This window comes from Heptranchias perlo, chromosome 11, assembly GCF_035084215.1.
Source record: "Heptranchias perlo isolate sHepPer1 chromosome 11, sHepPer1.hap1, whole genome shotgun sequence".
NCBI classification, from domain to species: domain Eukaryota; kingdom Metazoa; phylum Chordata; class Chondrichthyes; order Hexanchiformes; family Hexanchidae; genus Heptranchias; species Heptranchias perlo.
The window spans coordinates 45391237-45406268 of record NC_090335.1 but is presented as its reverse complement, the minus strand read 5'-3'; the positions used below and the strand labels follow the sequence as shown (position 1 = coordinate 45406268).

Sequence of the window (15032 nt, the reverse complement as noted above, 5' to 3'; positions counted from 1 at the left end):
AGGAGGAAAGGATGGAAGTCAGGAGAGCGTGGCAGCGTGCATGCAGATGGTACTCAACCTGTAGGTATCTATGGCACGAGATAATAGTAAACATATACATTTCTGGCAATACTTTGTGTTTGTGTAATTTTTCTAGGGAGGCCTACAGACCATGGTGGTCGAATCTGGATATTTCCCAAAGGTGGTGTCTGTGAAGGTTGAATTTTCTCTCCCTGACACGGTGACAGAGATGTGCCAGCTGCTGAAACCTGACTTGCAGCCTCTTTTCACCAGATGCACTGCCTTGCCTGTGGCTGTAAAGGTGACAACAGTACTTAACTTTTATGTATCCGGATGCTTCCAGGCGGCCTCTGATGTCGTTAGTCACAGCAGTGCACGCTGCATTAGACACGTCGCGGATGCTTTGTTCAGGCACGTCTCTGAGTTTATTCAGTTCCACATGGACACAGCAAAACAGAGAAAGAGATAGAGATAAAGACATTTACTTCTTCAGAGAGGCTGGATTCCCACAAATGTAGGGTGCCTCTTATACCACCCATGTGACTAAAAGGACCTCTCTGAACAGGAAGGGATTTCATTCCCTGAATGTCCAGAAAGTGAGTGATGCTGCTCACCACTTCATTACACCTGTCACTGGATGCTGCTTGGGGAGTAGCCATGATTCATTTATTCTCAGGCATGGCAGGGCACCTGCAGTGCTCAGCCATAGCAACATGACAGGGAGGCTGATACGTGGCCAGGGATACCTGCTTCAGTTTTGGTGATGACACCTTCTCGGCATCACAGCACAGAAGCCAGAACAGTAGTGGCTTGCTGCGTCCTCCATAATTTACAAAGGGATTGGGGTTTCCAAGCACAGAAGGTAAAGAGAAGAAGTTGCTGGACATCAACTCCTGGTCATGATGAAGAAGCCCGTGAGAGCGAGGAGATGGGCCATGACACCCTGATGCCAGCAGCATGTGCCATCAGGTAGGAGATCATCAGCAACTGCTTTCAATAAAGAGGGTGCCCTCCATCTGGGTGACACAATAAAACCCTTCATGATCCCTTGCCTTGCTTTCAGACAACCATTCAGCTAATCAGTAAACCTCTAATATCGTTTCTTGGAGAGTACAGTTACAAACATTAATCACCATGTAAGAGGGATAACAGGAGGCCTCCCTGGAAAAAATACACAAACACAACGAATTGCCGAAATGTACATGTCAGCTAGAATCTTGTCCCTTCATTGTGGCCGACCACTACTACTACTACTACTAATACTATTACTACCACTACTACTACTACTAATACTATTACTACCACTACTACTACTACTACTAATACTATTACTACCACTACTACTACTACTCGCTCTTATCACTGTGACTACCCTTGGGCCTGAAACTCTTTTCTCTTGTGACCCTAACCTCATACTCCTATATGGTGCTATATCAGTGTCAGTTAGTTATGTGGTTTATGGCTGAGATTGTATCAATGAAACCCTCTAGAAGAAGGCCCACCATCACCTTCTCAGGGCAACTAGGAATGGGCAATAAATGCAACCTGGCCAGCATTGCCCACACCCTGAAAACAAGTTAAAAAACAATGTACTGGCCCCATTAGACCCTACAAAATTATTGAAACCGATGTAACTTTCTCCCACGATGAATTCCTTGTGCTCTTCTGTGCCTCAGTTCCTGATACGCCGAGAGGCTTGAAACCCATTCCTTCCAGAACTCCACTTGAAGCTCGATTCCATATTTATGGGCCTTGCATTTCGACTATTGTTTTTGACTGGACCAACAGAACTCTGTGCGTTCCTCCGCCTGCTGCTGTTTTTCTGTATTTCAGCACTCCTTTGCAACACACCTCCAACAACTCCATTCTTGTTGCCACCAGTCCCCCCCCTCCCACCACCCTCCCTACCCGCCCACCCACCCCCCACCACCCCCACTCCAGCAGTTGCAAGCTCAGTGCTCAGCACTGACATTCTATTGGGCCTGCCAATGGCTAGATTTGGAAAAGGAAGAGGAATTACTACAGAGGGAGGAGAAGCAGGTGTGCTGGCACCTCAGATATCTGGCATCCACCCGCAGGGGGCCCAGGAATTACTTGAGCATTCAGAAGAGGCCTACCTTCACCGCCTATGATTCAACAGGGAGGCAATCATTGGGTGGTGCCATCCACTGGTGCCACACCTTCAGACTGCAGGAATAGCCCTGCCCATTTTGGTTAAAGTCACCACCCCATTGAACTTTTATGCCACCAGCTCATTTCTAGCCACCACTGGTGACATTTTCCATAACAGTCAGACATCCATACCCGAGCGCACCAAGCAGTTGAGTCAAGTTTTGTTTGGCAGGAGCGACACGCGTGTCACTTTTCCCATGGAAAGCAGAGATTGACACCGAGAGTGCAGCCCTTTTCTCAGGTGACTGGGCTCCCAAAAGTTCAGGGCATCCTTGATGGCACCATGTAACCATTACAGTCCAGAACAACATTATTGCATATATTAATCACAAAGGATTTCATTTAGTCAATGAACAAGTTATCTTGATCCACCACAACTGGTAACTTCAAGATACCCTAGCAGCAGCCATGATGCTTTCATCTTGTGACAGTTCACAGTGCCACAACTATTTGAAGGAGCAGAAAGAGTGGATGATGATTGTTGGGCAGTGCTACCCTTGCTGTTCTGGCTATTAACACCAGTCCAGAATCCCCACAGAGGTGCATGAAAATACAGTGGGGCGCATAGGTCCACCCAAATTCTGATGGAACATACGATTGGTATAAAAAAAACAGCACTTTAAATGTCTTGACAGATCAGGTGGACAGCTCCAAGAAAATGTTGAAGATCATCTCTGTTTTCTGTGTGCTGTACAACTTTGCCATTCATAGAGAGTAACTCTTGCAGCCAGAAGGGCTGGATGGTGAGCTTTGCAGCCTTGGCTGCAGAGGAGGAAGGAGAGAAGAAAAGAGAAGTGGCCAAGGCTGATGGACAGCCAGGCAACCTGGTGCGTCAAGGATTGACGGGACTTTCAGTTAAAAGCAACCCTTGTGCAACTACATGGAAATTCTTACAGTCCCATACCATTATCCCTTTGCCTTCAACTGTCACCCTGGAATTAACTTTTGCTCCATGGTACTCGGCAGGGTTCTGAAACCGCCTTGCATGCCTACACAGATGTTTGTGTAGCAGTACTGCTCCTTCGCCACCATTCCATGCAGCTCCAAAGATTCTCAAAGGACTGCATGAGGAGCTTCTGCTGAGTGCAGCTCGGAGTGCAGCCCCTGTAAGGTATGAATCCATGGTTGCTACAGCAGCTGCCCGCCTGACACTGACCTTTCCGTCTTCTGGTTGCCGCTCCGCTGCTGCCATCTCCGCTTGCTTCTCCTCACTGATGCCACCTTCTGACTCTCCCTACCCTTAAGTGCCATCTAATTTATCATCCCTGGAGGGTATCACAGTGAAATCTGATCCTGTATGAACAAGAGTCATGGGAAAGCAATTAAAAGTGGGAGCTCTTGCCGATTCCCAGTCCCCTAGATTGAGGACATTCAGACCAATTTTAGTACCCACTCTCACCACTCTCAATCATAGAACCATAGAATGATACAGCACAGAAGGAGGCCATTCGGCCCATCGTGCCTGTGCCAGTTCTTTGAAAGAGCTATCCCAATTAGTGTCACTCCTCTGCTCTTTCCCCATAGTCCTGCAAATTTTTCCACTTCAAGTATTTATCCAATTCCCTTTTGAAAGTTATTACTGAATCTGCTTCCATCACCCTTTTAGGCAGTGCATTCCAGATCATAACAACTCACTTTCTTAAACATTTTTTTTCTCATGTTGCCTTTGGTTCTTTTGCCAATTACATTAAATCTGTGTCCTCTGGTTGCTGACCCTTCTGCCACTGGAAACAGTTTCTCCTTATTCAAAACCCTTCATGATTTTGAACACCCCTATCAAATCTCCCCCTAACATTCTCTACTCTAAGGAGAACAACCCCAGTTTCTCTAGTCTTGCCACGATACTGAAGTCTTTCATCCCTGGTACAATTATAGCAAATCTCCTCTGCACCTTCTGTAAGGCCTTGACATCCTTCCTAAAGTATGGTGCCCAGAATTGGACACAATACTCCAGCTGGGGCTGAACCAGTATTTTATAAAGGTTTAGCATAACTACCTTGCATTTGTTCTCTGTGCCTCGCTTCATAAAAAACAACAACAGCAACAAACAACAACAACAACATGCATTTATATAGCACCTTTAACGTAGTAAAGCATCCCAAGGTGCTTCACAGGAGTGTTATCAAACAAAATTTCACATCGAGCCACATAAGGAGGTATTAGGATAGATGACCAAAAACTTGGTCAAAGAGGTAGGTTTTAAGGAGCGTCTTAAAGGAGGAGAGAGAGGTAGAGAGGCGGAGAGGTTTAGGGAGGGAAATCCAGAGCTTAGGGCCTAGGCAGCTGAAGGCATGGCTGCCAATGGTGGAGTGATTAAAATTGGGGATGCACAAGAGGCAAGAATTGAAGGAGCGCAGAGATCTTGGAGGTTTGTAGAGCTTTGAGATCATTGGAATAGTCCAGTCTGGAAGTAACAAAGGCATGAATGAGGGTTTCAGCAGATGAGCTGAGGCAGGGGCAGAGGCGGGCAATGTTATGGAGATGGAATTAGGCGGTCTTTGTGATGGAGCGGATATGTGGTCGGAAGCTCATCTGAGGGTCAAACAGGACCCCAAGGTTGCGAACGGCCTGCAGTTCAGCCTCAGACAGAGGCCAGGGAGAGGGATGGAATTTGCAGTGGGGTCCAAAGATAATGGCTTTGGTCTTCCCAATATTTAGTTGGAGTAAATTTTTGCTCATCCAGTACTGAATGTCAGACAAGCAATGTGACAAATGAGAGATAGTGGAGGGGTCGAGGGAGATGGTTGTGAGGTAGAGCTGGGTGTTGCCAGCGTACATGTGGAATCTTACCTTGTGTTTTCGGATGATGTAGATGAGAAATAGGAGGGGCTAAGGATAGATCCTTGGGGGACTCCAGCGGTAACGATGCGGGAGCAGGAAGAGAAGCCATTGCAGGTGATTCTCTGGCTACGACTGGATAGATAAGAATTGAACCAGACGAACGCAGTCCCACCCAGCTAGACGATGGAGGAGAGGCGTTGGAGGAGGATGGTGTGGTCAACCGTGTCAAAGGCTACAGACAGGTCGAGAAGGATGAGGAGGGATAGGGATAGTTTACCATGGTCCAAATCACATAGGATGTCATTTGTGACTTTGATAAGGGCCGTTTCAGCACAGTGGCAGGAGGGGAAACCTGATTGGAGGGATTCAAACATGGAGTTGTGAGAAAGATGGGCACGGATTTGGGAGGCAACAACATGTTCAAGGACTTTGGAGAGGAAAGGGAGGTTGGAGATGGGGCGGTAGTTTACAAGGACAGCGGGGTCAAGAGTGGGTTTTTTGAGGAGGGGGGTGATGGCAGCAGATTTGAAGGGGAGGGGGACAGTACCTGAGGAGAGGGAACCATTAACAATATCAGCTAACATAGGAGACAGGAAGGGAAGTTGGGTGGTCAGCAGTTTAGTGGGAATAGGGTCGAGGGAACAGGAGGTGGGTCTCATGGTCAAGATGAGCTTGGAGAGGGCATGAGGGGAGGTAGGAGAGAAACTAGAGAAAAACCAAGGATTGCATATGGCTTGGCTGAATTTAGCTAACTCAGCACAAATCAGGGATGGATTTTGGGACCTTCCTGGCTTGTATTGCTTAGTACCATAAAGGGGGTGTACTTACCTGCTGAGATCTGCTAAAGTATAGTATAAAGCAAATTAATGAATTTTTAGTGAGGATCTGGGATATGAATCTTGCCTAGTAGTAGGAATACAAAAATTCTCTTTAGAGTAAGAACTAAAAAGCTAAGAAGTTCACCAGAAGAACATTGTAGGGGTTCTTGGAAAGATGACCTCAATCAGCTGGGTGCCATAATGCGTAGGCTAAAAGCCATAATATACTAAAACCAGTAGATCTGGAGGCACAGATGTTACATTTTGTTGCAGATACAGATTGAGGCTGAATCACATAAGCACATTCCAATTCACAAAGTTCCTTTACCAAACAACAACTGAACTCTGGATGACCTGAGACTCTGTTTATTTAATAATTAAACTTTGTGGCTTTACAGCTCCACCTCGCCAATGGATTAATACAGGCCCTTAACTCACTCGTATTTCCAGGGTTGTAGCAGCGTTAGAATGGCGCAACAATATTTAGTGGGCAGCAAATTGAGGTGGGACCCCTTTATGGCAGTTTTCGGCCCCGTTCTTCCAATTTCCATTTTTTTCTGCCCATCCCTTCTTGTGCAACATCATTTGAATGAACAGAATGGCATACGCGGGCCAAAGCCCTATGATTTGCGCTGCCACTAAACCCAATATAATATATATTGAGATAAGTAAGGTGTATCTGCTGCCAGCATCAGCTGACACTAGCGGAAGTGTTTCTTGTTCATTCCCTGGAGAAGTTGATAATGATGATTTCTGGACTTAGACTTTATATTTTGCACTTTTATTTTGCCTTTGATGATGTAGAGGTGGACTTGCATATGACAGACTGAGGGCCTGTCAAGTACCTGGGAAATTTTTGCTCCCTCTCCCCATCCAGGTTAGGGAGTTCTTATTCAGCAACATGGATCCCCAATGATGGGTATTCTCACTGTTCACCATATTAATGCAGGGAGAGAAGGAGAAGGTAGAAAACAGTAAGGAGGAAAAGAGAGCAAGGTGCTATTTAAGGAGCCATGATGTGGAGATGCCGGTAATGGACTGGGGTTGACAATTGTAAACAATTTTACAACATCAAGTTATAGTCCAACAATTTTATTTGAAATTCACAAGCTTTCGGAGGCTTCCTCCTTCCTCAGGTGAATGTGGAAATGAAATCCTCGAACCCTTCGCATTTACCAGGTATTGTTCTGTGATTTATAAATGCGAAGGGTTCGAGGATTTCATTTCCACATTCACCCGAGGAAGGAGGAAGCCTCCGAAAGCTTGTGAATTTCAAATAAAATTGTTGGACTATAACTTGGTGTTGTAAAATTGTTTACTATTTAAGGAGGATGTACACACAAAGAGTCTATAGGCCTCACAGATCTTACCAAGATCTGAATGAGGAGCTTTTACTGAGAAGAGTGAGGCTCATTAAACAGGCAATTGGTAAACTCTCTTGATTTCTTCTTGAAGACCTTTATCCTTAGAAAACAGCATATCATCTGAGGAGATCCACTAGTAGCCCATTAGTGAATAAAGAAGTGAAATTTTTTCTGTCTCCATGCTCCCTGTGGGGAGCCTCCCCACCCACAGTGCATATTGAAAGATCTGAAACATAGGAACAGGAATAGGCCATTCTGCCCCTCGAGCCTGATCCATCATTCAATCAGATCATGGCTGATCTATACCTCAACTCCATTTACCTGCCATTGATCCATATTCCTTGATTCTCTTATCTAACAAAAATGTATCGATCTCAGTCTTGAAAATTTAACTGACCCAGCATCCACAGCCTTTTGAAGGAATGAATTCCAGATTTCCACTATCCTTGTATGAAGAAGTATTTCCTGAATCCACTCTTAAATAGCTTAGCTCTAATTTTAAGATTATGCCCCTTTGTTCTGGATTCCCCCACCAGAGGAAATAGTTTCTCTGTATCTAGTCTATCAAATCGCTTTAGCATTTTAAACTCCTCAATTAGATCACCCCTCAACCTTCTAAACTCAAGGAAATAAAACAAAGTTTATGCAACCTGTCCTCATAATTTAACCTTTAAGCCCTGGTATCATTCTGGTGAATCTGTGCTGCACTTCCATCAAGGTCAAACATCTTACATTAAATATAACAAATATACAAATACATCACAGGTGTTAATATTTGCCAAGCTCAAAATGCTTGCTACTTCAATGAATACCTTCCTGAGGTTTGGTGCTCAAAACCAAGGCTCTGTACAACTGAAGCATAACTTCCACCCCTTTGATTTCCAACCTCCTTGAGATAAAGGCCAACATTCCATTAGCCTTTTTGATTACATTTTGTACCTGCCCACCAGCTGTTAGTGATATGTGAACATGGACACTCAAATTTGTAAACTGAGTCAAAGTGGGAGGTGTTAAACTCTTAGATAGCATGGCCTAGAATTTCCATGGGGGTGCTGGTGACGATCCGGATTCTTTCCCCTGAGTCTGGTTCAGTAAAAACTGAAGTCGAATACATTTTAAAGTTCATCACAACTTTAATAGCAGGGTTCTTAGTCTGCAGCATTGATTTGGACTCCTGATAGAGTCCCTCTATGCTGGCAGAGCAAGAACAAAAACATACAGAAATCCACACGTTTTTATACAAATCAATAGGGTTGGAACATACTTAACGAGGGTCAACACCAATCATAAGCCGGGCACAGGTTGCCATGCGAGGTTACATTATTTCCGGCCAATCATAAATCGTCCATGTGCTGATCATGCTGCTGTTAGACATCAAAGGGGATACTTCCTCACCTTCCAACTTGGAATGTTCTTCCCTGTCCCTTCTGTTCCTTATCTCCCAACCTGGAATGTCTTTCAACTTTGGCTAAGCTCGTTACCTATATTGATCTGCCATAAACATGGAGACATTCAGACCAGTCCTTGAATCACATCAAAGACTCTACATTGCTAAGACCATGCAAACCTGCTGACTACGCAAACATATGGCCCAGCAGGAGGCCAGGCCACCTGTACCAATCTCAGTTACTAACTAATTAACCCTTTCTAACCATTTTGCATTCTGCTTCTTTGCCACGTAGACATTTTAATATTGTACCGAAAACTGACCACGTAAGGATTCTCACTGGAGTGAGAGATCAGTAGAATCCCCATCAATGAAACAGCATAAATGGCTAAAAATGGCTGTTTATACAGATTCTTCAGGGCTTCTGCCAGTTTTCCGCCAAAGTTACGGCAAGAAATCAGGTGAACCACATGGAAATTCTCCTAACGCAAACTTAACACATTGATCTAAAAATCTAATACTCTCGGAATTTAATGCGATTTATCTCTAACAATTAGCCTAATTGTTGTTTTAACATTCAGGGAAAATTACCATACAGTAGGATTCTCACCTATAATAACATAACTTAATCAACAACAAAGGAGGATCACTGCACACAGATGATGCAAGAAATTATTTATCTTCTGTCTGACAAAAATAACCTCTATGAAGCATTACTGTTAAAATATTCAGGCTATAGTTTGTTCATTGACTGAATCCTCATTTACAGATACAAAAGAAACACTTCAGAACAGTATCTTTCACAAATACTGAAACAAAACTATAAACTTGTATTACAAAACCATGAAGAGATTGAATGAATTGTTAAACAATTTATTTACAGATTAAACCTTCGCAGACCTTTTAGCTTAAACATGGCAAAGGAGTTGGCTGGGGGTTTTCAAAATTATATTGAAGTATTTCCTGTGTATGACAACAAAAGCATTGTGCCTTTATATTTCTCAGTATCCCTGGAGTTGTTAAAAGCCCAGATGTTTTTTATAAGTTTGTTATTTAAACTTACTTAGCTCTCAAACTGTACAAGCCACCAGACTCTTGTATGAATCATGAGGTGCTGACTAAATCACATGGATTGCTTTAGTCTGGCTACATAGAAAGAGATGAACATCTGGAAAATTCCACTCAGACTAATAACTAGGTGACACTTCATCAGTCCAGCTGTTCTTCAGGGGCTGGTCTTCTGCCACTTAATGGTGGAAATACTGCAACAACAAAATAGTTTAACTGTGACTGAAAAAACAAAACAGTAAGTGAAAACTGAAAGAGGAGCAGGGGTGCAGTAAAATAGCTTTGAACAAGTCAGATTTTCCAAGTAGTAAGAAATCAAAACTCCCACTGTCTGTCAGTGTGAAGTGTTACATCAGCCATATCGAATATCATGTTTCCCGTCTCCTCCCTCATCACTTTTTGTTAGAAATGCTGGTGTTAAATACAAGAAAAGATAAAAACATCTAGCCTGTGTCTGTGGGAGCAATTTTAAGTCCAGGGCAGGAAAGCAGCCTAATGAGCGCTAGGACTGTCCAGGAATGGCAGCGGGAGGCCCAGTCAATTTTAAGGGCCGGGCCTCATTAACATGCTGCTGCCCGACTTCCTGACAAAAACGGTCAGGAAATTGGCCGGTAGTGGCAGAATGTCGAGCAGCCCACAGGCTGCCCATCACACCCGAGGTAAGTGTAAGAACAAGCTGGAGGGGGGAGGTGGTTTCCAGGCTGGCATCGGTTCGTGAAGGGGGGAGTCCAAACAGGGGAGGTGTTCACTCCTCTTGTGGGGCCTGGAGGAGCACCTGTTCCTCCTGGCTCCACAAAGACAAGCTTTAAACTTATCTTACATGGCCTCTTCGGTGGTCTGACCAGGTTTCTGCTGTCAAGGCAGCCACTGCTGACTTCCTGGTTAAGGTGATGTTGACTCCGATTTGCATAAATGTATGAGGTTCCCTTCTGACTTTTGGCAGGTGCCTCATACAACAGGCATTTCAAAAATTGCAATGGGTCAAGGACAGAGCGGGTAATTCACCCGCTCATATTAATTAAACAGTTTCTGCTGGATTGGGTGGGGAGGGTTAAAATTCCTACTGTATCTCCATCCTGGACACGCCAGTATCTCAGGTAGCTACTCTGTGCTGAGATCCATTACTTGGTAGCAAGATTATAAATCTTGGAGTATTGTCTAACTCTAAGGTAATATCCAATGTATCCAACAGAGAGACAGGGAGAGCTTTTTAGATTACATTTTTAACCTGTGCACTAGCTTTTAGTGATTTGTATACATGGACACCTAAATCCCTTTGCTCCTCTACAGCTTCAAATCTCTCCCCATTAAGAAAATATTCCCGTTTGTCTTTTTTGGATCTGAAGTGGATGACCTCACACATCCCCACATTGGCTTTGTAACTTGGTGTCATCTGCAAACTTGGATATACAACTCTCTATTCCTTCATCCAAGTCATTAATATATATGGTGAAAAGCTGAGGCTTGGGGAACTCCACTTCTCTTCAATATATACACTTTTGTGAGCCATAGCATACATTACTTTGAAGATGCATAACTACTGAGCAATCAGAGAAGAGTTGAAGTTGTCATAGTCACACAGCTCGTGGACATCAGATCCATTACTGCCTCTTTATTTCTTGATGTGGAGATGCCGGTGATGGACTGGGGTTGACAATTGTAAACAATTTTACAACACCAAGTTATAGTCCAGCAATTTTATTTTAAATTCACAAGCTTTCGGAGATTTTCTCCTTCCTCAGGCAAATGTTTCAAGAGCTCCTTGAAGCCTACGCATTTATACATATTGAACAATACATGGTGTTTACAGACTGCCCCTGCAACTGCCCGTTGCCAAGGCAATCACCGTGTTCAGACAGAGAGGTGTCACCTGCAGAACCCCCGAATACACATTCAACAAAAAAACAAACAGGGAAAAAAAACAGAGAAAAAAAAAAACACAGAGAGAGGCAGAAACATCCGGAAGGCAGAGAGAGCCAGCAAATGACCCATTATATTAAAAACAGATAACATTTGTTCGCTGGTGGGGTAACGTGTAGCGTGACATGAACCCAAGATCCCGGTTGAGGCCGTCCTCATGGGTGCGGAACTTGGCTATCAATTTCTGCTCGACGATTTTGCGTTGTCGTGTGTCTCGAAGGCCGCCTTGGAGTACGCTTACCCGAAGGTCGGTGGATGAATGTCCATGACTGCTGAAGTGTTCCCCGACTGGGAGGGAACCCTCCTGTTTGGCGATTGTTGCGCGGTGTCCGTTCATCCGTTGTTGCAGCGTCTGCATGGTCTCGCCAATGTACCATGCTCTGGGGCATCCTTTCCTGCAACGTATGAGGTAGACAACGTTGGCCGAGTCACAGGAGTATGAACCATGCACCTGGTGGGTGGTGTCATCTCGTGTGATGGTGGTATCTGTGTCGATGATCTGGCATGTCTTGCAGAGGTTACCGTGGCAGGGTTGTGTGGCGTCGTGGACGCTGTTCTCTTGAAAGCTAGGTAGTTTGCTGCGAACGATGGTCTGTTTGAGGTTGGGTGGCTGTTTAAAGGCGAGTAGTGGAGGTGTGGGGATGGCCATAGCGAGGTGTTTGTCCTCATTGATGACATGTTGAAGGCTGCGGAGAACATGGCGTAGTTTCTCCGCTCCGGGGAAGTACTGGACGACAAAGGGTACTCTGTTGGTTGCGTCCCGTGTTAGTCTCCTGAGGAGGTCTATGCGATTTTTTGCTGTGGCCCGTCGGAACTGTCGATCGATGAGTCGAGCGTCATATCCCGTTCTTACTAGGGCGTCTTTCAGCGTCTGTAGGTGTCCATCGCGTTCCTCCTCGTCTGAGCAGACCCTGTGTATTCGCAGGGCCTGTCCATAGGGGATGGCCTCTTTGACGTGGTTAGGGTGGAAGCTGGAAAAGTGGAGCATCGTGAGGTTGTCCGTGGGCTTGCGGTAGAGTGAGGTGCTGAGGTGCCCGTCTTTGATGGAGATTCGTGTGTCCAAGAAAGAAACTGATTCTGAGGAGTATTTCTTAGCAGATTGTTTGAAGTTAAGTTGCACATTTCCATGAAAGAGAAGCAATCATTTAGTTGCATTACAAGCAAGTCAATCGACTGAATATACACTTCAATGTTTAGTCGTCAAAATTTATCTGATTGCTGTACCAAAATCAAGGTCGTCGAAAAATCTGCTTCTCTTTGTAGCCTGAACTCCTGGATTTCTGTTTCTACGATTCTCCAGGACTTGTTACAAAGGTTTTGAAGACTGCTTTTGGTATTACTGATGGGACCAGAAACTATCCTGAAATCAATTACTGCTCCTTGTAAGCAAATTATGACTGGAGATGACAGTGTGAATAACTTTGTGCAGATGATCATTGCTGCAATTAATACTGTTGTTGAGATATATTATTTCAAGCCATTAGCACCTTCCCTGGTATCAGGGTCCATTCCTTTCTCTTTTGCGAGAACTCGTGATCAGTGCATTCGCTTTGCTGTTCCACCTCATTATTTGGATTTGTTTTAGATGTCTGCTTGCTTAAAGCTTTCAATTAATTTGTGATGCCATTTATGGTCAGACGTAAATACATTTAACTGTTTGAAAGGATCTTTGAGAAGTGGACAAATGTTGATACATTCCTTGATGACTAAAGCAAAGTGTTGTGTAAAACACCAGACATACAGAGCTGTCTTGAATTCTGACAACATGAAAGATTTTGGACCCTTATACTTACTCTGCATGTTTTCTGCACCATCCATGCTCTGTCCAATGATGTTATTCAGGTCTATTCCATTGACTTCTTCCTTTAGATTCTCACCACTTGTGTCACCACAAGTGAATGCTTCAATTAAACGCTCCACTGGCTTAACAGCATGTTGATCGGATGTAAACAATGTAATGAACAAGCAAAGCTGTTACCTCTTACTGAGATTTTGGCTGGAATCCAAAATCATTGAAAATCTGCCACTCTTTTTTATATCAGCGACTATTTTAGACGATAGTAATTTTCTCATACGTTTGATCAACGCAAATACCTTCCTATAGCTTAAAAAATTCAAGTCAAGTTTCATCTTGTCCAAATCTACTTTATTCATTTTATTCATATATGATCGAGCTGCTGGACTAACAATTGTGGTAACTTGCTGTTTAATTTCTGATTTCTGCTGCAAGCTATCATTTCTGTGCTCAAATATCGGCAGCAATCGATTAATGCAGACAAAACTCTCATGTGATATTTTATGAAAGTTTTGATGTTGCTCCATCCAAATGTCAATCCTGTGAGAACTGTTCCACTGGATTCTAGAGATTTCACATCTAGCATGAAACCTCAATTCTTTGTGCCTTTCAATATTCCTAGTCATATTTGAGTGGCATAGGAACAGAAGTAGGCCATTCATCTCCTCAGGCCTGCTCTGCCATTCAATTAGATCCTGGCTGATCTGCAACTAAACTCTATTTTCCCGCCTTTGCTTCATATCCCTTAATACCCTTACCTAACAAAAATTGATTGAACTCAGTCTTGAAAGCTCCAATTGCCCTAGTGGCATTCATATCCTTGGAATGATCAAGCTGTAGCTCCAGTTGGCAAGGCAACCGCATACATGGTATGCAAAACAGAATGTTCTTACTTTTACTGTAGGCCAACCAGCTTCTTTGTGTCTGATTTCCATGTGGAAGGGTCTTACGAAACTAATTCCTGCCACTGTGTCTACACTCCAGAGCTTCTCTTTCATTCAAGTTGTATTTTCGAATTTTCAGGACTAGGTTAATCTCTCCGGGGTTCAGCTTCTTGTTTGCACAGTCAGCAGTGTGCTCTGCTGCCATCTCAGGAAGCCTAAACAAAAAAATAGATTTAGATATTCAAAATCTAAGTAACTTTCAATTTCTAAAATTTGCTTTGAACTGAAATTCAATTTGTTACTTTCTATATACAGAAGTTGGATTCTATTAGCAATCGTGATTTGATTGAAGTGTCAGACATACTTTTTTGTCCAAAAACTAAAAATTAGTTAGGGGAAAATTGCCATACTTGGGACACATAATTTCAAGCTAAGTAAAAGTATACAAAATATGATTAGAACTAGCTAGTTAGTTGACCTTCCTCCTACTTATATGTTCGCTGGTTGGTCTGTGTCGTTCATTTGTGAGTTATTGCGGTTTGATTCCTCATCAGCCTGCATTGGTTCCTTGTGTCGGATCTAATAAGATAATGGGTATCTTCTTGAGAATGACCAGAAACACTGCTGTCACTGCTATAGTTAGATATCATCGCAGCTTGTTGTTCAGTAATGTTGGTAGAGCTGGAAGTAATGTTAATTGGACTAGGAGTGCTAGAACTTTCGTCAACACTGGGTAAATCGAATTGTAAAACCGATGATGGTAAAATAGTTTGTGAGTTTGTCGAGTCTGGATGTTTAAATGTGTCTGTGGACCATCACCTTCTTTGATTTCTATGATTTTGA

General features: G+C 43.6%; 1 protein-coding gene across 2 annotated transcripts in view; it reads right to left on the bottom strand.

The window, feature by feature from the left end:
* Positions 1–11273: 11273 nt before the first annotated feature.
* LOC137326952 (uncharacterized) overlaps positions 11274–15032 on the bottom strand; it is a 67036-nt gene continuing 63277 nt past the window's right edge. For both annotated transcript variants that reach the window (XM_067992324.1, XM_067992325.1), the window contains one exon: positions 11274–14404. In XM_067992324.1, the coding sequence (XP_067848425.1) occupies positions 11587–12498 (912 nt within the window). In that variant the 5' untranslated portion in view covers positions 12499–14404 and the 3' untranslated portion in view covers positions 11274–11586. The remainder of the gene's footprint in view (positions 14405–15032) is intronic.